Source organism: Heliconius melpomene, chromosome 21 (genome assembly GCF_056956725.1).
Source record: "Heliconius melpomene rosina isolate 202511_hmr_F chromosome 21, ASM5695672v1, whole genome shotgun sequence".
NCBI lineage: Eukaryota > Metazoa > Arthropoda > Insecta > Lepidoptera > Nymphalidae > Heliconius > Heliconius melpomene.
Genome location: NC_140409.1, coordinates 278,687 through 303,700, shown reverse-complemented (window position 1 = coordinate 303,700; position 25,014 = coordinate 278,687). Strand labels below are relative to the sequence as shown.

At 36.6% G+C, this 25,014-nt stretch overlaps 1 protein-coding gene and 1 pseudogene across 1 annotated transcript; both read right to left on the bottom strand.

Moving 5' to 3' along the window:
• Positions 1–15,572: 15,572 nt before the first annotated feature.
• Positions 15,573–17,194, bottom strand: LOC146526720 (uncharacterized; annotated as a pseudogene).
• Positions 17,195–18,770: 1,576 nt separating this feature from the next.
• LOC146526719 (uncharacterized) lies at positions 18,771–20,891 on the bottom strand. Its single transcript, XM_085206089.1, has 3 exons — positions 20,510–20,891; positions 19,985–20,098; positions 18,771–19,825 (listed from the first exon to the last, which is right to left on the bottom strand). Exons 1-3 carry the CDS (start codon positions 20,889–20,891, stop codon positions 18,771–18,773), a joined length of 1,551 nt encoding a protein of 516 aa, XP_085062215.1.
• Positions 20,892–25,014: the final 4,123 nt, after the last annotated feature.

The following is a 25,014-nucleotide window of genomic DNA, read 5'->3' as shown; positions in this document are numbered from 1 at the left end:
ACTTTCAATTTATAAGTTTTACAAAAAATATAAAAATGTTCATTTTAACTTTAACCATTATGCACTTACATTTAACAAACTCTTAGTAACTACATTTACAACTTGAGTTGTCATACTTAGTTAATACAATTTTATAAAATTGATAATTGTTTAACACCAATTTTATCTCTAAGATATTGAAATTTTTCTTTGGGTAAAGCCTTAGTAAAGATGTCAGCATATTGTTCTTTGGTATTTACATATTTAAGATCTATTTCTTTCTCTAAATATTTTTCTTTAATAAAATTATATCTTATATCAATATGCTTGCATCTTTTGTGGTAATCTACATTTTTAATTAAACAAATTGCACTTTGATTGTCAATGTTTAAACAGATAGAGTTCTGGTTAAATGCATTTATATCTATTAATAATCTTTTTAACCATATGGCTTCTTTGGTTGCTGAACATGCAGCCATGAATTCTGCTTCAGTAGTGGATAATGCCACACTGTGTTGACGTTGTGTTGCCCATGTCACAGCAGCACTATTTTTTATGAATATATATCCTGTCAAAGACCTACGTGTGCAAGTATCTTTTGCATAATCTGCATCGCTGTAGCCTTCAAGGCAGCTCTTCGAGGGCGAGTAGCATAGACCATAGTCTTTTGTTCCTTTTAAGTATCTAAATATTTTCTTTACAACATTCCAATGTGTTTGATTATAACTATTCAAATAGCGACTCACCAAACTGACTGCGTACATTATATCAGGCCTGCTTACCACTGCAAGGTGCATTAGTGAACCAACAGCTTCTCTGTACTGTATATTCTTGTCTGGTGTTTCAGTTCCCTTTTCTAGAGTTGTATGCGGGTCAACTGGAATGTTATTACTGTTAGCATTGTTCATATCAAACTTACATAATAATCTCTCAATGTATTTTGTTTGGTGGATAAAAATACATTTTTCAAATCTTTCTAATTGCATTCCTACAAAATTCTTTGGATCACTCTGTGTAATTTCAAAATTATCTTTAAGTTCACATATTACTATCTGTAATGCTTTGTTTGACTTTGACATTAGTAGACCGTCATCAACATATAGTAATAAATAGATATTATTATTATCAACATTTCCAAGATAAACACATCTATCTGCATGGCTGTTCTTAAATCCATATTTCTTAAGCAGATTGTCAAATTTTTGATTCCAGCATCTTGGTGCTTGTTTTAAACCATAGAGTGAACGATTAAGTTTACATACCTGATTTGGTGAGACATCCAAACCTTCAGGTGCTCTCATATAAATGTCTTCTTTCACATCTCCATATAAAAATGCAGTCTTGATATCAAACTGCATCATTTCATATTCATGTTGAACAGCTTCTGAGAGTAAGATTCTTATTGAATCATATCTTGCTGTTGGTGAGTAAACTTCAGTGTAGTCAATATCTTTTATTTGTCCACATCCTTTGGCACATAGTCTTGATTTAAACACTGACCCATTATCTTTTACTCTGAAAACCCATTTACAGTCAATTAGTCGTACTCCTTTTGGTTTTTCAATTAAACTCCAGGTGTTGTTCTTTTGGTGTGCATTTAGTTCTTTCTTGATTGACTGTTTCCATTTCTCAGCATGCACATTGTCAGTGGATATTGCTGCAGCATAGGTTTCTGGAACATCATATTGATCAATTATTTCGTCTGCACACATATAAGTATTACCTTGCATTTTAGCAGTCCGCATTTTAGATCTAGTTGTTATATTTCGTTCTGATTCCATTTCCTCAATTGTTTCATCTGGTTCATATATAGATCCATCATCTGATTGGTAGGAGTCTTCAGTGCTTTCAGATGTTGTGTCATTATTAGTCGGGCTTTCATTTTCAATTTTTGATTCCGAGACCGACTCAGATAATGGCACCGCTGCATAATCTCTCTTTACTGAACTTTCAATAAAAATTGCATCTCTGCTGATTAAGGTTTTTCTTGTCTTTGGATCAAAGAACCTATAGCCTTTTGTTTGTTCACTATAGCCTACAAAGATCATCTTTATTGCCTTTGGATCCCACTTCCTGTTTTTTTCTTTAGGGATGTGAACCATAGCTTCACAACCAAAGACTTTTATATTACTAATATCTGGCCTTTTACCAGTCCATTTTTCTTCTGGTGTTAAATAATCTAACACCCTTGTTGGACATCTATTAGTGATATGTGCTGCTGTTGTCACTGCTTCAGCCCAGTATTGTTTATTTAGTTTTGCATTAAGCAACATACATCTTGCTCTTTCTAATAGAGTTCTGTTCATTCGTTCTGCCAGACCATTTTGTTGAGGGGTATAGGGGGCGGAAGTTTGATGAGAAATGCCAGACATTTTAAGAAAATGCTTAAAATCATTGCTTAAATATTCATTCCCATTATCAGTACGGAGTGTTTTTATATTAACACCAAGTTTATTTTCCACTAAGGCTTTAAATTCCTTAAATTTTTCAAACACTTCTGATTTCTTATTTAATATGTATATAAATACCTTTCGAGTGAAGTCATCAATGAATGTAACAAAGTAACGGGCACCTCCAAGAGATGATACCTCCATGGGTCCACAAACATCAGAGTGGATGAGTTCCAGTACATTTTGAGCTCGTGATCCCTCAGTAGGGAAAGGTATTCTTGATTGTTTTCCTTGTAGACAAGAAATACATATTACTTTTTCTTTATTTTCCAACTTCAATCCAGAGCTTTCTGTTAATTTATTCAAGTCTTCAAAATTTAAGTGAGCCATTCTCTGATGCCATAAATACCAGTCATTTTCTTTTGTTACAGATGTGTAGGCAGGCATACTATGAGTATTCAGTTTGTACATATTATTACTCATCTTTGCAGTGGCAACTTGTTCATTATTTCTGTTTGATATTTTACAACCTTTGTGATCAAATTGTACTTGACATCCATTTTTAATAATTTGACTGACAGATAAAAGATTGGTGGCCAAACCAGGAACATAAAGAACATCTTTAACTTGAATTGTATTCATCTTGCCATTACTGCCGATCACATTTAAATTTACTTTACCACAAGATTCCACTAAAAGTTTCTTGTCATCTGCCACTTTTATTGTATTTATTGGTGGTGGTATTTTGTCATATAGCCAGTCACTGTGCATAGTCATATGCATTGACGCTCCAGAGTCTATAAACCATCCATTTTCATTGTCTTCAGTCGCAGAAAATACTGCCACATAGTTTCCACTTTGATCTGACTGTTTCTTCTTATGCCAACAGTGTTTACTTATATGTCCATATTTGTTACACACAAAACATCTTGGACCTTTACTTTTAGTTGTTTTCTCTGAAGCTTGTTTGGCAACCTGCAACTTATTCCCTTTGTGTTTATTCACATATAATGCATTACTTTCAGAGCTTCTTACATCTTGTAATAGCTTAGTTTTCACAGAATCAGCAGTTATTGCTACACCGGAGCTTTCAAGTGCCATGATCATTGGCTGGTATACTTCAGGTAAGCCAGCTAGCAATAGCGTACCAAGCCATTCATCATTTACATCAAATTCTATATTTCTTAACTTGTGTGCTGTTGATATTATCTTGTTTACATAGTCTTCTATGCTTTGACATGATTCTAATGTTGTGGTTATCAGATCTCTCAATAAGCCAACCTTTCGCGTCAATCCTTTGTCATCAAAAGCTCTAGAGAGGTTATTCCACACCTCCTTGGCAGATTTCGCCTCTTGTATATGTACATAGTTGATAGAATGTACCAATAAAATTATTTTAGACTTAGCTTTTGTGTCAAGTTTGGGGTCAACTGTTTCTTTCGCTGTGACACATTGCCACAAGTCCTCGTGCTCAAGATACGTTTGAACGGCGAATCTCCACGTTGGATAGTTCTCTCTTCCAGTCAGTTTTTCAATCAGTGCCATCGTATTTGTAGAAGACATTTTGCTGATGAAGAGATTGCAAGAAACAGGAAAGCACGTGTTGACTTTAAGGTTATGACTATTCGGAACTACTTTTATTACGAATTCAATGAAACTTTTATACTGTTTTATACTGTTAACTGTTTTGAAAGATCAATCAGGTGGTCTGGGCCCATAACCTGATGAATTTATTAATTAAAAGATCAAAGAAATTTATAACGTAGTTTAATAATTGACGAGATTCCACAGAGCACAGATTATATAATAAGTTAGTACAAAAGTGAGGTGACACCTTCTGCCATAGTGTTGTATCAATCGGTAAAGTCAAATTTTAATATTTCAACAGACTGGTCACCCATAATGTCATTAACAAATATTGACAGTATGGTAAACTCTTTAACTACTGAACTGATTCGCATTTACGACAAACATGCCCCTGTGAGACCGGTTCGTATGAAGCATGCGCCTGCTCCCTGGCTAACACCTATTATTAAAAGAACGATGTGTAAACGTGATAGAGCTAAAACTAAAAATAAAAAATATCCTTGCCAACAAAACCTAGCTGCATACAAAAAATTGCGAAACATTTGCAACAGAATGTGTAGGGATGCTAAACGCCGATATATTCACACCACTATTCAGAATCTCAGTCAAGCGCAAGTTTGGAGATTCTTAGAGTCGTTCGGGGTAGGCAACACCAAGCATACTCATTCGGTATCATTGGATCTTCATGATTTAAATTCATCTTTTACTACACCTCTATTAAATTTAAGCCCTTCAACTAAATCTGAAACACTGTCATTTTTATCTTCTACTGTCCTACCTGACTCTACATCTTTCTCTTTTAAAACTGTAACTGAAGTTGAAGTCAAGAAGTGTATCAAGTCCATATCCACTAAATCCTTTGGAAGTGACTGTATCAGCCTTGACATGATCCTTCCTGTGTTGGAATACATTGCTCCAGTGGTCACCCACATTATTAATTTCTCACTGACTTGTAATGTTTTTCCCGCACAATGGAAGTATGCTTATGTCATTCCTTTACCAAAAATCTCCAATCCCTCTAGCGTCACCGATTATCGTCTTATATCTATCCTTCCAATCCTATCCAAAGTCCTAGAATCCTTAGTAAATAATCAGCTGTATTCTTTCCTTTCCTTTAACAACCTACTGTGTCCTTACCAATCCGGTTTCCGATCCTTTCACAGCACGGTTAGTGCGTTGCTGAATATCACGGAGGACATTCGATGTGCTATGGATAACACCAAGCTCACTGTAATGGTACTGCTGGATTTCAGCAGCGCTTTTAACTGTGTTGATTTTGATACACTTCTGGGCTCTCTTCGTGCAGTTAACGTCTCTTCTGAAGCCTTAAGCTGGTTTCGCTCCTATCTCTTAGGTCGTCAGCAATGTGTAAAATCTAATGATGTCACATCGACGTGGTTAGATATCACTTGTGGCGTTCCTCAAGGCGGTGTTCTTTCTCCACTTCTATTTTCTGTTTTTATAAACAATATATCTAGAGTCATTTCTTCTCCCTACCATCTGTATGCGGATGACTTGCAATTATACCGGCATTGCTATGTTAGCGATTTGCCTGGGACTATTGCAGCTTTAAATAATGATCTCGCTGCTATTTTTACTTGGGCCGAATCTGTCGGACTGTTAGTAAATCCAGGTAAGTCACAAGCAATTATCATTGGAAGCAGCAAACTTAGACAAAAAATAAATTGGAACTCAATGCCGAAGATCCTGTATTCAGGAGTAGTAATCGAATATTGTAACAGAGTAAAAAATCTGGGCCTAATTTTTGACAGTAACATGTCCTGGGTACCACACATTAATGATGTCAGCAAGCGCATGCATTTCTCCTTTCGTTCTCGTCTCCAAGCGTCTCCAATACTACCTACCTCATAAAACTAAAATTATGCTTGCACAATCTCTTCTCTTACCTATTCTCGACTACGCTGATGTGTGTTATTTGGATGTGACCGAGGAGCTGCTGAACAAATTAGAGCGACTCCAAAATCTTGCCATACGCTTTGTTTACGGTTTGCGTAAGTATGACCACGTCTCCGAATTTCGAACTCAGCTCAAATGGCTCCCAATTCGACTTCGCCGAGATATGCACATCCTGTCACTCCTTTTTAAGATCCTTAACTACCAGAATTTTCCATGTTATCTTCGATCCCGCTTTGACGTTCTCCCTATCCCTACACGCTCAAGGAGGTCTGGTGTCATACCGACGCTTAACGTACCTAAGAGCAACACCAAATTCTTTCAGAAATCCTTCTCTGTATACGCCGCATCCCTTTGGAACCAACTCCCTAAAACTATCCAGAAAAGCCCTTCCATAAAGTCCTTCAAATCCCAATTAAAACTACATCTTCTTGCATCGTTAGACAATTAATCTTTTTTTTTTTTAATGATAGTGGTTACTTATATAATCTTTCCTCATCTTATATAGTGAAGCTTAATTTTCTTTTTGTTACTTTTTATATAGATATATATACTTGATGTATTTATTATATAGTATATATGTATTTATATTTAGATGTTATAATATATTATTTATTTTGTATAACTATATTTATGTTTATTTATGTGTATGTCATGCCTAATTATTTTTTTTTTTGTATTTATTATTACTATTAGTTTTATTTTATTATTTATTTTGTTTTTGTCTTTCTCAATTTCCCTGCACTATCTTGTCTTTCCCGCTACTTTACCACTTGCACTTATCCACTTCCACGGGTTGACTGGAAGAGATCTCTTCTAGAGATAAGTCCACCGTTGTGTATGTCTTTTCGTTATGTATGTTTTGTTCTGTGTTAATTTAGTGCAATAAAGAATCTTATACTTATCAAGGTAAGATTTTATTCATTTAGTTTTACGTATAAAATAAATAAAATAAAAAGACTTTTAATGCAGACAAAACAAGAATGATCAAGAAAACACAGCAAGAAAAGAATAGATTACATCTCAGCGTACTTGGAAAGCTTAGCTTATAGAAATTTAGTTTTACGTTTTTCATGGGTTTATATTTTTTACTTAAATAAAAGGGAAAGGAAATAAAAATATAGTTAAAAGATTTAGTACTTTCGGCATTAAAATATGAGATACGATGCATAAAAGATTTAGTTTTCTCATAAATACATTTTATTTGTTTTTTGATTAACAAAAAGGTCTTTACCTCCTTTATTTTAGGAGTTGGAAATAATCTTGTTAAAGTGTAATAGAAATATGTAAAATTTACTAAAAATTAACAACTTAAGAGTTGTAAAGTAATAATAAAAATATAAAGAGTAAATACTCTTTACTCTTTATATTTTTTTCTTTATATTTTTCGTTGCAAATGGGCTAAAAATAAAGTATTTATGTTTCTACATCATTTATTTAATAATAAAACTACGTGACTTTATTAATAGACAATCAGCATTGTCAATGAAAAGTTAATGGAGAATAATCACTAAATAAAATAGAAAATTCTAGCTCATCGTATTGTCTTTTAAAAACAAAAAATACTTGTGAAAGAATTATTTTGATACGTCTATTAGTTTTTGAGATATTGTCCTTTAAAGTAAGCGCGCGACGCGAGATTCCGTCGGGCCATAACCGACTCGCGTGACGTCACAGGTCTTGCAAAATTTGCTCGCTCAGTTCGTCTTTGTTCACTCGCAGTTCGTGCTCTTCTTTAGCTGGCGTCCCACCACAAATTTAGTTTCGTTTAATAAATAATATATAGGTATATTTTTAAAATCTTTTTTTTTTTCACATACATAATGTAATAGCGAGCATTGTATTTTAAGATTTTGAAGTTTTTTTTTTTTTTTTCATTTATTTATGTACCACACAAGATAGAAAGTACAGAAAACAAAAGGTAAAAAAGTGTACAAAGGATAACTTATCTCTAATAGAGATCTCTACCAGAAACCCTTGAATGTAGGAGATGTTATAAGAAATAATTCGGGTGCGGTATTTTAATATTATGTTAATAATAATAATAAACCTACATACAAATATACATAATATTAATCAATATTCCTATACCTACATAAATATACTTATACAAACATACACACATACAAACATATAAATATATACAATGACATAAAAGAGTTGAAACAGAAAAAGAAAATTAATAAAGAAAAAGACAAAGCGACTACTAAAGATTCTAATTAATATGAAGAAAATGTTGTTTTAGTTTGATTTTAAAAGTATTTAAAGATGGATTGCCCGACAGTATAGAGTTAGGTAGTGAGTTCCATAAGTGCACTGCTTGAACTGTGAAGGATTTTTCATAGAAAAAGGTATTACATATAGGGTACTCAAGCTTTCTTTGAGTTACACATGAGCGTACAGGTCTTTCACTTGGAAGTGTCAGTTGAAAACGCTCCCTTAAGTAAGGAGGAGAGGATGACTTTAAAATGTTAAAAAGCAAAGTGAGAATGTGCAGGTTACGACGTAAACGCACAGGAAGCCAATTCAGTTGTCGACGGAAATCAGACACGTGGTCAAATCTGCGTAATCCGAAGATAAAACGAATACACATATTCTGAAGTCGGTCAAGTTTGTCGAGAGCCTCTTCATTAGCATCAGGATAACAAACATCAGCGTAATCTAGCAGTGGCAGAAGAAGAGATTGAGCAAGAATGATTTTAGTGCGAATGGGTAAAAAATTTTGAAGGCGTTTAAGAGAGTGCAGAGAATAATGTATACGTTTACTGATTACATTAATGTTCGCAGACCACGACAACTGACTATCAATTATGAGACCCAAATTTCTTGCTGAATCAGACAACGGTATTATTGTCTCGTTTAATTTAATACGAGGTAAGGTGTTAAAATCTACTCTAGCACGTAATTGCCTACTGCCAATTATTAGAGCTTGAGATTTGGAGGGGTTAATAAGAAGGCCAAACAAAGTCGCCCACTCGCTAATATGAGCGAGATCAGTGTTAATGTTCAAAATTGCAGTGTTTAAGTCTTCAAGAGTGGCGTGTCTATATAGCTGTAAATCGTCAGCGTAGAGATGGTATTGACAAGATAGGATTTTGGTAATTTCATTTATAAAAATGGAAAAGAGCAGAGGAGAGAGTACGCCGCCTTGAGGTACACCAGTTACCAAATCAACCCAGTCAGAGCAAAGCTCTCCGGTGTAGATTCTTTGCTTGCGACCCCGAAGATAAGAACGAAACCATTCAGTGGCAGCAGGAGAGATGTTAAGTGTGGAAAGGATACCAAGTAACACATCAAAATCCACAGAATTAAACGCGTTACGAAAGTCGAGTAAAATAAGTATAGTTAATTTTTTATTATCCATCGCGAAACGAATATCATCAGTAACTTTAATTAACGCTGAACATGTACTGTGTGATGGGCGGAAGCCGGACTGGAATGTATTTAAAAGATTGTTTTGGAAAAGATAGTTAGAAAGTTGTTGAAAAGCTGTTTTCTCAAGGAACTTCGAAAGGACAGGAAGGATGGAAATAGGACGAAAGTGTGAAAAATGAATAGGATTAGATTGTTTAGGTAACGGGAGTACATGTGCACTTTTCCAGGCAGTAGGGAAAGATTTTGACTCGAATGAGAAGTTTAGAATGTGAGTAATAATAGGAGTTACAAGATGTAGCACTAGCAGCAACATGTCACGACTTAAGTTATCACTTCCAACAGCTTTAGAGGAAATAGACACGATACCCTTTCTAAACATTAACAAACACTGAACATTAAGGGGGCGGGGAACTTTATAAGGAAGGATGTCATATAAGGGACGGGTCAATTTAGGACAAGAGAAAAGGATGTGAGAAGGAGAACCGTCGTCGAGGCCACATTCACACAGAGAGTGATCCCTGAAAACGCAAACGACAAATTGTTGATATAGTTCTCCGTTCAGTAAATTTTTGAGTAAAGAACCAAGGTCGCTTTGGGATAGAAGGTTGGATAGAAGCATAGTACTTACCTTTCAGAGACTTTGATCTTTCCCAGAGTTTCCTCCAGGACTCATCCAGATGGGCAGATGCAAGGGACAACAAATCTTGGGCCGAATTAGAAAAGTGAACTAAAGTGCCACACCGAGTAGCTAACTTAGCGCAGGAGTCTGCCGATTCATTCCCACTAATTCCAGAATGTCCTGGAATCCAGACTAAAGTAATATCCAAACCCTTTAGATAACATGAGTACAACTCTTCACGAATCCTTAAAACAATTGAAGATCTTAATTTACTATGAAATGGGTTACCTCTTAACGCCATTAAGCAGCTTAGCGAGTCAGTAAAAATAACCGTCTGTCTAAAGTCATGGGAATGTGCAAACAGGATTGCTTCTAATAAAGCAACAGCCAACAACCTCACCTGTAAACACAGAAGATTCGGGAGGATATTTAAATTGTAAAATAATTTTGAATTTTGGAATCCAGCATGCTGCACCAACACAGCCCTCTTTAGAGAGCTTTGATGCATCAGTGAAGATGAGAAGATGATTACACCAATTGAGTTGAATTATATCTTGAAACTTTGTGTTGGTGCCAGGATCTTCCTTGATCAAGTCAAGATCTGTTATGATACGAGGAGCATAAACCAAAGCCTTGTATGACGTACAAAACAATGGGTTAGAAGGAGAGCAGGACAAAGGATGAGGAAGATTGGTAAATTTAAGGAAACTATTAAGTACATATGGTAATGGTTTGTCACGAGGAATAAGGTCGGCTAACTCGGATAGCTTAGACCTTAAAGGATGGGAAGAAAGCTGTAACATTTTGCCCACAAATCGATCAGAGAAATATTGACGGCGGATAGGAAGAGGGGGATCAACACACTCTACCTGGAGTGCGTGAAGTGAATGATTGAATGATTCGGAGACATTTGTATTGAATTCGATTGAGTTTTTCTGACGCTACTTTGTTAAAGGGGTCTAAAACAAATAAACCATAGTCAATATGACTACGAATTATTGCATGGTATAATAATTTAAGAGTATAAGGGTGTGCACCCCACCACACACCAGACACAGCTCTTAAAGCATTTATGCCTTTTTGACATTTTTTGCTGAGATACTCAGCATGTGCAATTCCGTTCAGTCGTTTGTCGAGTATTAAACCTAAGAACTTTACACTTTCCGAAAAATTTATGGGAATATTATCATATAAAATGTTAAAATTTGGAATTAGTCTCTTTCTTGTAAATACCACCGCTTGACATTTAACCACTGATAATGCCAGGCCATGATCAGAAAGCCATTGGTTAAGATAGTGCAAAGCAGTATTCAAACGAAAAGTTATGTCCTCCACAGATTTTGAGCTGTAGTAGAGAACGATATCATCAGCGTATTGAAGTATGTTGCAAAAACTATTGACAGACAATTCGAGGTCATGTGTGTATAAATTATACAACAGAGGACTCAGAGCCGAACCTTGAGGAAGACCCTTCCAGACGAGTCTGGGAGGTACAGTAAGAAGCGGGTGCTTAACAGATACCGTTCTACCGGTCAGCAAATTGCATTTGTAATGAGATATCCTCGGCGGAATACTCAGCTGTCGAAGTTTCTGCCTGAGCACCGGGAGAAGAACACCATCATATGCAGATGCAACATCCAGAAAAACACCAACTAGATACTCTCCTTTGGCATAAGCTCGTCGAATGTCTGTAGTTAAAACACTGAGACTATCTATGGTACCTAACCCCTTTCTAAAACCAAATTGAGAGGGCGCTAGTATATTCCTGCTTTCCACTAACCATTCCAAACGGTTTTTCAAAAGCCGTTCAACAGTTTTTGATAAAGTAGATGATAGAGCAAAGGGTCTATAGGAATTAGGATCGGAAGAACACTTTCCTGGTTTAAGTAAAGGAATAATAATTTGGGATTTCCATGAGATGGGAATATTACCTGATTGAAATATAATATTTACCAGATTTAAAAAATGGCGCTTTGCTTGTTCACTTAATCTAGTAATAAAAGAATAAGAGACACTATCCTCTCCTGGACTAGTGTCCCTTAGATCCGTTAAGACGTTATTGAGCTCTTCAAAGGAAAAAGGACAATCCATTTCCTCTGAAGATTCAACCGGCAAGGATACAAAAAGGTCATAGGATGGTACAGAAGGAGGGGCCAATTTGTCAGCAAAATCATTAAGCCAAATGGAAGGATTATTGGAGTTTGAAGCGTTGACATTGTTAAGTGATCTGCGAAACCTCTTAACGTTTGTCCACACAAGAGAGGAAGAGGAGCGGGGACTTAGGGATTCACAGAAATTGACCCAACCAAGTTTTTTCTTTTTACAAATGCATTTTCTTAACTTCGCATCACTGCGTAGGTACTCAATAAAATTCTCCATTGACATACAGGCCGCGTATGCCACCTCGGCAGACTTTCGCCGATCGACAGAATCAGAGCATTCCTGATCCCACCAGGGATTGAACTGCATCCAATTCTGAATGGAGCGCTTTTTAGGAATATAATAATAATAATAATAATAATAATATAATACTTTATTGCACAAATAAGAAGAGAAAAAAAAAAAATACAAATCATTAGAAACACGATTAACAAGTGTGCAATGGCGGCCTTATCACTAAAAGCGATTTCTTACAGGCAACCAAAGAAATACGGAAGGATTAAATTTAGAAAAGAAGGCAGAAAGGTGCAAAAAGTACATAAATTATATAAAAACCAATATTCAGAGAACACAAAATAGTTTAATACAGGCATTTGTGTAGATATGTATGTATATCTACATATATACATACATACATATATACATACATACAACAATTAAAGATAAATACATATATAATTATAATATTGTCGTTTTACGAATTGAGTTGGAGATAGTAAAGTTTAAGACGTCGTTTAAAAATCCCAATTGACTGGGACCGTCTTACTTCCAGCGGCAACTTATTCCATAGCTTTACTGTTTTAACCGTAAAAGAGTCACTATAGCATTTCGTGTGGCATAGAGGAATTTCGAGGATATGGTTAAGGTGGGAACGGAGGTTTTGGGAATCGAAGGTGTCTGACCCCAGGAACTTAAAACGCTCCTTGAGGTAGGATGGTGTAACAGGATTGAAAAGGATGCTATAAAGAAGAGTGAGGGCATGCAAGTTACGCCTGTATTCTATTGGCAGCCATTTCAGTTGACTACGATACTGAGACACATGGTCATGTTTCCTTAACCCAAAAATAAATCTAATTATAAGATTTTGCAGACGCTCAAGTTTATTTAGTAGTTGCTGGGACAGATCTAAGTAGCATGTATCAGCATAGTCTAGGATAGGTAGAAGGAGAGCGTGGGCAAGAGAGATTTTAGTCTTTAACGGTAAGACGTTCTTCCATCTTCTCAATCTACCTATGGTACAAAAGACTTTACGACTAAGCTCAGATACCTGAGACGACCAGTAAAAAGAACCATCCATCCTGATTCCCAGATTCCTAACACTCTCACTAACCTCCAAACAAACATTATCATAAAAAATTGAGGGTAAAGGAGAACGTAATTTAGACAATTGTTTAGAGCTACCAAATATACACACCTGAGACTTGTTGGGATTGACAGAGAGCCCAAACGATTTGCTCCAGGAACTAATAATTTGTAAATCTGAATTAATTTCACTAACCGCATTTGGTATATCGTTTACAGCTGCAGTTGTGTAAATTTGCAAATCATCAGCGTAAAGGTGGTACGATGACGATATGAGTTGAGTGAGAGTGTTAATGAAAATGGAAAAGAGTAATGGTGATAGTACACTACCTTGTGGGACGCCAGCGTTTATACTGCAAATTGATGAAGCTTTTCCATCAAGCTTGATACTTTATCTGCGTCCGTGTAGGTACGAGGAAAACCATTCAGTAGCTTTCGAGGAGAAGTTAATAGATTTTAAAATAGATAATAGAACATCGAAGTCAACTGTGTTAAATGCATTAGAGAAATCCAGCAGAACAAGTAAAGTCACTTGCTGGTGTTCAAAACCGCATCTTATATCGTCGCAGACTTTATTTAGAGCTGTAACTGTGCTGTGCCCAGGACGGAAACCAGATTGGAAAGGAGATAGTATGTTGTTATTGTGTAGGAAAAGATAGATTTGTTCGTGTACAATGCGTTCAAGAACCTTAGATAGGAAAGGCAGTATGGATATAGGACGATAGTTTGAGAAAGATGCTGGGTTAGGTACTTTAGGAATAGGGATCACAATTGCATGACGCCAAGCATCAGGGAATTCGTTATGGGAAAGGGAAAAGTTATAAATATGGCACAGGACAGGAAGAATTGAGTTAAGTGTAAGAAGAATCATGCGTCGACTAATATTATCAAACCCAGTAGCGTCGGATTTAATTGACAACACATGCTTGCGAACCTCCGCTTGTGAAATAGGAGAGAAAAGGAAAGGTTTTGTTGCAGGATTAGATTTTGATGACAAGGAGTGAAGGGTTCTTGCTTTAGTATTATCAGCTAATACATTGACAGAGGTAAAAAATTTATTCAGCGAGTCCAAATCCGTACAGTTGTTTAAGGTAGCTGAATCATTGGTGCGCCGGTCCCCTATTCCCATCGCGTTCAGAAATTTCCAAGTTTTTGCGGGATTGCTATTGTCAATAGACGAGAGAATAAAATTACGTCGTGCGTCTCTGCAAGCCTTGTTACATCGGTTCCGTAGTGTTTTGTACCTTTGCAGATTTGCGTCCGTAGGATTTTTCTTGTATTTTGACTTTGCAGTATTACGTTTGGACATAAGCAACTTGATATCTGAAGTTAACCAAGGAGCGGGGAGATGTTTTATTTTAACAGGCCGGAGCGGTGCGTGAATATCAAAAAGCTCTGTCAAAATTGAATTAAAAATATTCAATTTGTCATTGATATTACCGGCACTAAATATACAATCCCAGTCAATACAAGCAAGATCGTTCATTAACTTTTCGTTGTCGATGTTATTAAAACATCTTCGCATTACAACTGTCGGCTTCCGTTTTGGTGGACGTATTTTATATGACAGGTAGACAAGGTCGTGGTACGAAAACGCATCAGCTGACATTTGACCAAAGCTTGCAACACGTCACTACACACAACACTCACAATATGTGAGTCAGCTGCAGATAAAATGACAGAAATAAACCTATCATAGCAAAGAACGACATTCTCATAATTATCAGACTCAGGAAGATTGTCCAACATACAATCCACAGAGTCAGCTACTCAGACCAGTTCGCTTTTTTTAAATTATACTTACGGGTAGAATAGGGATTAAAAGTAGGAGTGTGTGTATTATTGAAGGATAACAGAATTGGGAAGTGATCACTACCATGGGTGGAAGGAAGAACAGCCCATGATAGTTGGGAAGCTAGGGAAGGAGAACATAAGGAAAGGTCAATAGCAGTCCTAGGATTCTGATTAGGATTAACCCTGCGAGTCGGTGAGCCATCATTGAGAATGCAGAGATCCACATCGTCAATTATGTCTACCAACGAAGGAGAAAATCTATCACAGTAATAACACCCCCACAAAGTGTGGTGAGTGTTAAAATCACCCAGGACCAGCACAGGGCTAGGAAGCGCAGAGATAATAGACTTCAGCTCAAGGAAGAGGGAAGAGGAAGGATGAGGTATATAAGCGGAAAGAAAGGAGATATTAAAAGCCCTCACAGCAACAGCATTAATCTATTGACTGTGAGGAGGAAGAGGAATACGGGAATAGGAAGAGGAGTGCCGGATAAGAAAAGCACTACCTCCATACCCGTCACTTCTGTCCTCCCGTAAACAGGAGAAACCTGACACCCTAAAATTTGAATCAGGCAACAACCATGTCTCCGAGAGGGCAACAATGACAGGCTGATAAAGCGAAATAATATTCAGTAATTCATGCCTTTTGGGCCGAATACTGTTACTATTCCACTGGAGGAATTTCAATGGATCCATTATTAAGGATTTTATTATAGATTTTAGTAAGGTTCTGGGCAACGTGGGACGGTAAAGGAAATTCATAAGAGGAAGAGATTATGCTCACAAGGGTCTCTGTTAGAACAACTAACAGATCCTTTCTTGTCATTGCTGAATTGTCAACACCCTGATTAAGAGCACAACCATTAGGAAGGGAAGAGGAACAATTACCAGTTATTGCCTGGTGAGCTGGCCTATCATATCCCTTTGCTAGAGGAGCGCGGGGACGGGGAGATTGGAACACAGTCTTACGGTAAGATTTGTTAGGACCAACTGGGACACTGGAATGAGGTAACTGGGATTTATTATTGGAAATTGGTTGGTATGAGGGGATAGGATGGGAGAACACTTCTTTTGCCATATCAGCATAAGAGCGTTGGGAAGAAGGGAAACGTGTTGACGCCTCCATGTAGGATATGCACTCTTGTGACATTAAAAGTTTGATTGATTGTTGTCTTAAAAACTCGGGGCAGTCTTTGTCAGTGGCAAAATGTTTACTACCACAATACATACATTTAGAATCCTCCTTGACTATGTCACATGCATCACCAGTATGCAACTGGGAACACCTGTAACATCTAGGCTTTGACCTACACTGTGCTTTAACATGGCCAAACCGACAACAATTTAAACATTGAATGGTAGGAAACTTGTAGGGCTCTACAGGAAGAGAAGAGTGATAGGAAAAGACCCTATCAGGCAACATCTGTCCACGGACGTAACTACAACCGACTGTGTCGGAATCCATGTAGTTACCCCCTCACTTACATTCTTCCTATTTAATCTCCTGGCTTTCAGTACTAGACCACACCCAGAGGGAAATACCAAGGACTCGACAAGTTCATCTAATGAGAAGTCGACGGGAACATCTCTTACTATACCCATTCTAGTGATGTTAAAGGTTGGTATAACAGCAACATATTTACATAGACTCAATAATGGGTTAGTCAAAAATAAATTCGCTGCAGTAGCATTTGAGAACTCAACGCTAATCTTATTGCGACCAATGTTTTTAATACCACCATCAATGATGTCGTTAATTTTATTCTTGTGCAGAAACTGGCCAAACCTGATAGCTCTAATAGAGGAAGCTCTAATAGAGCTGCCGGGTCAGGAATTTCCCTCGACACATACACAATGAAAGGGCCTTTATCGGATTCAAGGTATGACTTAGCATTTTCGGAAAGGGAGGGGTGAGTATAAATATTTTGAATTGAAGGAGTTGCAGTGGAAGGATCGATTATGGTTTTTTTAACCATATCCACATCAGGATGCGAATCTACGCTTTGCCTTTTTCGGTTTACCTGTGCTTCTATACCACCCGGATCAGGGGGATCAGGCGGGGGGTCTGGATCCATTTTAAATCCTAACCTACAAACTTAAATATATATAATAACACCAATCTTACTAATAACAACACAAACACTAACACCAAACACCTTGATAATATGGAAACTCTAAAAACTTAAATTTTTCCACTTAAAACAATAAACAACACTAAATTAAATACAATCCTCACTGACACGTGTGTAAACCAAAACAAACGTTCCAAAAAATAGTCAATCTACTGTTAAAACAGTAGGGTTGGCAGCACTGTTGGCGACATAAGCTCAGTGTTGCCGACCCTACTGTTTGATTTGAACAGTAGATTTGATATTTACACAAAAAAGCCTCTTGTTATCTGTTTTCTGTTTCATTCCAAAATTTAACTGTTTTTCAATTAGTGTTCTGCGCCACCTACAATATGCAAATATTTTTGTTAACCACTGTCCACAATAAAATGCAAAAACTACTATATGGCAATATTAACTTTTGCTGTGCTTCGATGACATTACCTCGAATTCAAGGGCAGATTAAACAGTCATATTTTTATGCACGGGGAAATCCCTGTGTAAAAATGACAGCTTCAATTACAGGTTAAAACCGTTAAATAGTATTGCGTATTGTGTTGTGGCTCAAATTGACTATTAGTAAAATATATATAATCCCGCTGTTAATATTAAATAAGAATTTTTATTATCTTTGATAAAATGAGCAGTGATTCATGGACTGACAAAAGTCCTCCCAAAAAAAGCATTAAAATATGAACAGAAATTTAAAAAATCGTGGTTAAAAGATGACAGGAAAAGGAAAAGCACTAAAAGAGAGACCTATTTTTTTTATACCAATGTGTGATAACTAAAAAAAGTATGTGATTGTTTTAATTATACGAATACAGTATGAAATTTGCATTTTTTTACTTAATCTACCGTTTTCTCCTGTTTTTTTTTTTAGTAAACTACTGTTTTCTCGTTTCTCGGGGTTGGCAACACTGCATAAGCTAACAAAACTCTGAGCGAATGAAATGGACGTTCAAAATTCAAATAAAATGGTGAACGATATTTACATTTAATAGCCTCATAAAGCTAATGGTAATTAAATAATAAATAATTGAATTGAATTGAATTCTTGATATATGGCGATAATAAATAATACATATATGATTGTTGATTGATTTCTCGATATATGGCGTTTCGAGCGTGCCAGTTGAGCACAATTCATTTCGCCAATGTCACGTTGTATGGAAAACACACGAAGGAAATTGACCGGTAATAAAAAGATAAATATACACAATTATAGAATACATGTAAAAAAAGAGATCCTGTGTAAGTACAGCCTTCACCTAAAACAAAACAAACACAAATTTACAATATATACACAACACATTAGATAAGTAATAAATAATATTTTACATGGGTGTTAATTTAAAGTTTTATTTTGTTAAGTTTAATATATTTACATAAAAAATTACATAAAGGACTAAACACAAACATTATCAAACACTGAACATTTAAAGGACGAGGGACTTTATGAGGGAGGACATCATATAAGGGACGAGTTAACTTAGGACAAGAGAAAAGGATGTGGGAAGGGGAGCCGTCGTCCAGGCCACATTCACACAGAGTGGTCCCTGACCCTGATCTTAGCTAGATGTACAGGAGTAGAAGCATGCCCAAGACGTAAGCGACAGATTGTTGTAATAATCCTCCGTTCAATAAACCTTTGAGAATAAAACCAAGGTCGGCTAGGAATATCAGGTTGAATAAAGGCGTAATACTTACCTTTATGGGATTTTGACTCACTCCAGAAATTATTCCAGGACTTATGCAGATGAATATCCGCAAGGGACATCAGATATTGGGCGGAATTGGAGAAACGGTCTAATGTGCCACACTGAATAGCTGATTTAGCGCAGGAGTCTGCAGATTCATTCCCACTGATTCCAGAATGTCCTGGAATCCACACCAACGTAACATCCAAACCCTTTAGATGACAAGAGTACAATTCTTTACGAATCCTTAAAACAATTGAAGATCTCAATCTACTATAAAATGGGCTTCCCTTTAAGGCCATTAAGCAGCTTAGTGAGTCAGTGAAAATAACCGTCTGTTTAAAATTGTGGGAATGTGTAAACAGGACTGCTTCTAACAAAGCAACAGCCTCGCCTGTGAACACAGATGATTCGGGAGGGCATTTAAATTGTAGAAGAATTTTGAATTTTGGTATCCAACAGGCTGCACCAACACAGCTCTCCTTCGAGAGCTTCGATGCATCAGTGAAGATGAGGAGGTGATTCGACCAATTGAATTGAACTATTTCTTTTAATTTTGTGTTGGTGCCAGGATCTCCCTTGGTTAGGCCAAGATTTGTGACAATACAAGGAGAATGAACTAGGGCGTTGTACGGTGTAAGGAATAGTGGATTAGAAGGAAAACAAGTCAAAGGATTAGGGAGAGAGGTAAGTCTAAGGAAGCTATCAAGCAGGTATGGTAAAGGTTTGCCTTGAGGTATGAGATCAGCTAGCTTAGATAGCTTAGACCGTAAAGGATGGGAAGACAGCTGCAACATTTTACTCACAAATCGGTCAGAAAGGAATTGTCGGCGGATAGGAAGTGGAGGATCTACACACTCCACCTGCAATGCATTGGTAGGAGTAGACTTCATCGCACCTAGGATAATCCGAAGACATTTATATTGTATTCGGTTTAATTTTTCAGTAGGTAATTTATTAAAGGGGTCTAACACAAATAATCCATAGTCAATATGACTGCGAATTATAGCATTGTACAGCAGTTTTTGAGTATAAGGGTGTGCGCCCCACCACACACCAGACACAGCTCTCAAAGCATTAATGCCTTTTTCACAATTCCTGCTGAGATATTCAGCATGAGCAACTCTGTTCAATCGTTTATCAAGTATTATGCCTAAAAATTTGACGTTTTCTGTTAGATGAATGGAAATATTATCACACAAAATTTTAAAATTTGGAATTACTCTCTTTTTTGTAAACACGACCGCTTGACATTTAGCTATCGACAATGCCAGGCCATGCTCAGAGAGCCACTGGTTAAGATAGTGCAAGGCAGTATTTAAACGAAAAGTTGTGTCCTCCACAGAATTTGAGCTGTAATAGAGGACGATGTCATCAGCATACTGAAGGATGTTACAGAAATTATTAACAGATAATTCAAGGTCATGTGTGTATATGTTATACAACAGCGGACTAAGAGCTGAACCTTGAGGAAGACCTTTCCAGACAAGTCTGGAAGGTATAGTAAGAAGCGGATGTCTTACAGATACCGATCTCCCGGTCAGCAGATTACATATGTAATGGGACATCCTCGGCGGAATACTCAGCTGACGCAATTTCTGTCTGAGCACCGGAATAAGAACATTATCATATGCAGATGCGACATCTAAAAAGACACCAACCAAATACTCTCCTTTGGCAAAGGCTCGTCGAATATCTGTAGTAAGAATACTGAGACTATCAATAGTACTTAGCCCCTTTCTAAAGCCAAACTGAGAGGGCGCTAAGATATTCCTACTTTCCACTATCCATTCCAGTCGATTTTTCAAAAGCCGTTCAACAATCTTAGATATAATAGATGCCAGGGCAATGGGTCTATAGGAATTAAAATCTGAAGGACATTTTCCAGGTTTGAGGATAGGGATAACAATTTGGTACTTCCATGAGTTGGGTATATTGCCTGATTGAACTATTTTCTTTATCATGTTTAGTGGTTGGTGCGGTGATTAGTAAAAATAAATAGTCTTTTACTACACAAAATATTTATTGCATTTACAACAATAGTCCACACATAAATAGTACACACATATAAAGAATAGAGAAGGAGTAAGAGTGAATAGCTAAAATATAATTTATAATTTATAATTTATATATATAATAATAATAATAATAATACTTTATTGCACTAAAATAAACAAAGAATCAGTAGAGTAACAATAATTACAGAAAGACAATACAAAGTGCAATGGCGGCCTTATCACTAAAAGCGATTTCTTACAGGCAACCATTTGAAAGGACTTATTACATAAAAGACAGCGAAAAGGTGCAAAAAGTGATAATAAATATGATACTATTAAATATAAATACGTTATTTATCATATAAACATACATACACTGATAAATACACAACATACATACATACATACAAACAAATATATACATACATGCATACATACAAATACATAAATATATACATACATACGTACATACATACTTAGATACACCAAATATACGTATATATACGTAACAAATAAAGATACAAATAAATAAAAGGATTAAGCAAAAATGTCAATTCAGGTATTTACTTTGAGATAGTGCTGCTTAAGACGCCGCTTAAATATCCCAACCGATTGGGACCGTCTCACTTCCACTGGCAGCTCATTCCAAAGTTTTACTGTCATCACAGTAAAGGAATCGCCATAGCATTTCGTGCGGCACATAGGTATTTCAAGGAAGTTGTTATTACGGGAACGGAGGGGTTGGGAGTGTTGGGTGTCCGACCCTAGAAACTTGAAACGTTCCTTGAGGTACGGTGGAGTGATAGGATGGTAAAGGACGGTATAAAGGAGTGTGAGGGAATGTAAATAACGCCTATGTTTTATTGACAACCACTTAAGTTGACTACGGTACTGTGACACATGGTCGTGTTTTCTTAATCCAAAGATAAATCTTATTATAAGGTTTTGAAGGCGCTCAAGCTTACCAAGCAGTTGCTGAGACACATCTAAATAACATGAATCGGCATAATCTAGTATAGGTAGAAGGAGAGTATGGGCTAAAGATATTTTAGTTTTTAAAGGTAAGAGATTCTTCCATCTTCTCAATCTACCTATGGCACAAAAAATCTTGCGGCTGAGCTCGGAGACATGAGGCGACCAGGAAAATGTACTGTCCATCCTGATTCCCAAATTCTTAACACTCGCACTAACCTCTAAGCAAACATTGTCAAACATAATTGGAGGGAGAGGAGAAAGTGCTTTAGATAATTGCTTAGAGTTACCAAACACGCATACCTGAGACTTATTTGGATTAATTGAAAGCCCAAACGATTTACTCCAGGTGCTGATTATTTGTAAGTCAGAATTAATTTTAGTTACTGCGCTAGAGATATCATTTATGGCGGCGGTCGTGTAAATTTGTAAATCATCAGCATATAGGTGGTGAAATGACGTTATGTGTGGAGCGAGAGTGTTAATAAATATGGAAAAAAGTAAGGGGGACAGTACACTACCCTGCGGCACACCAGCGCTGATATGGCACACTGACGAAAGTTTTCCTTCAAGTTTAATGCTCTGTTTGCGGCTGTGAAGGTAAGAAGAAAACCATTCAGTAGCTTTGGAGGAGACATTAATGAATTTTAATATTGATAATAGTAAATCGTAGTCAACTGTGTTGAAGGCGTTAGAAAAATCTAACAAAACGAGTACAGTCACTCGCTGGTTGTCAATACCGTATCTAATATCTTCACAGACTTTATTAAGTGCTGTGACTGTGCTATGCCCAGGACGGAAACCAGACTGGAAAGGAGTTAGGGTATTGTTTTTGTGCAGGAATTGATACACTTGTTCATGTACAATGCGCTCAAAAACCTTCGAAAGGAAAGGGAGTATAGAAATAGGACGATAGTTTGCGAAAGTTGTTGGATTGGATATTTTAGGAACAGGTATAACAAGTGCATGTCGCCAAGCATCAGGAAAGTCACTAGAGGAAAGAGAGAAATTAAAGATATGACATAAGGTAGGAAGAATAAAGTTGAGCGTTAGTAGGATCATGCGTCGGCTTATGTTATCGGATCCAGTAGCATCAGACTTAATAGATAGCACATGCTTACGTACTTCAGCTGCAGAGATAGGAGAGAAGAGGAAGGAATTAGTCGAAGAACTAGAACGTAATGATAGTGAGTGAAGGGTTTTCATTTTAGTTTTGTTATCCATCAAATTGACGGTGGTAAAGAATCTGTTCAGCGAGTCTAAATCCGTACAGTGATTTAAGGTAGCTGTGTTATTAGTACGCCGTCCACCTATTCCCATCACGTTCAGAAATTTCCAAGTTTTTGCAGGATTGCTGTTGTTAATTGACGACTGGATATAATTACGTCGGGCATCTCTGCAACTCTTGTTACATCCGTTCCGCAGTGTTTTGTACCTTTGCAGATTAGCGTCAGTAGGGTCTTTCTTATATTTAGACTTCGCAGAATTACGTTTGGCCATGAGCACCTTGATATCCTGAGTTAACCAAGGGGCAGGGAGATGTTTTATTTTTACTGGCCTTAGCGGTGCGTGAGTATCAAAAAGCTCAATCAAAAGGGAATTAAAAATATTTACCTTATCATTAACATTATCCGAACTAAATATGCAATCCCAATTAATACGACTCAGATCGCTCATGAACTTATTTATTTTATTTTTATTTATTTATTGATCCACCAACATTTGTTTACATCAATACATACAAAAAAGATACATAGTACATGGAACTAAGACTAAATGTAACAAACACTTACAGGTAGATACATCTTGCTATAATAGACCGAAAATAAACTCCTAAGCGTAGAAAACAACACAAAACAAAAAAGAAAATTAAAAAAAAAATGTTAAATTTAATATATTTTTAGCATGTTTGATTTTTGGTGTTCAATATTAATCGAATCTTGCTAGTTGAATCAGCATTAATGTCAAATAGGTCACTGTACTCGTTAACCAACTTGCAAAGTCTAGGAACAGGAGAGTTTGACCCAAACACTGTTTTCCGGGGTGGGGGATAAAGGAGGGTTATTATATTACGGGGAAACCTCGCTGGTACACGTATATTAAACTTATTGAGTAGCTGAGGGCAGTCAATTCCGTTGGTAAAAATTTTAGAGACAAAAAATATATCTAACCGCCTTCTACGTTCTTCTAAAGAAATCATTCGGAAGTGATTTAATTGCTGACAATAAGAAGGTAGTATCTTTTTTGAAATTCCGTTCGAGAATAATAGGTACCGTAAGAATCTTTTTTGTATTCGTTCTATTACTAGAGAATGGCTCGCAAAGTGAGGTCTCCATACTACTGAACAATATTCTAAGATGCTGCGAACAAGAGATGTGTACAGCAGTATCCGGACTCTGTTATCACGTAAACCTTTAATGTTCCTTAATACGAACCCGAGTAGTTTTGAGCCCCGGTTAACTATTTGTTCAATGTGAGGTACAAACGTTAATTTTTTATCAAATAATACACCCAGATCGCGGATTTGCTCAAGTTCTTTAATGTTATTTTGTACAATACTATATTGAAATGAGATGACATTTCTTTTCCGAGAATACCGTACAAAAAAACACTTATTTGGATTGAGATCCATTTTATTGTGCCGACACCAATTGAGAAGTTCATCAAGATCTTTTTGAAGCATCATTGAATCTTGTACAGTGTCTATAACTTTACTCAATTTTAGGTCATCTGCGTACATAAAAGTTTTGGAAAATTTTATAGCATTAAGTATGTCGTTAACAAACATGGTGAACAAGATTGGACCCAGATGAGACCCCTGCGGAACACCTGACGTTGCTTTCCGAGAATTAGAGTGAAAGCCATTGACTACTACAGAGAATGTTCTGTTTTCTAAGTAAGACTTGATCCATTGTAAAAAAATACCAGAAATGCCATAAGCAGATAACTTTTGTATCAATAAATCATGAGGCAAACGATCAAAAGCCTTACTAAAACGTACAACGTCCACTTGCTTGTGAGAGTCAAGAGCCTCTACTATATTTTCTGTGAGATCAACTAAATTGGTACATGTTGACCGAGAAGGAACAAACCCGTGCTGATGAATGCTCAAACTTTG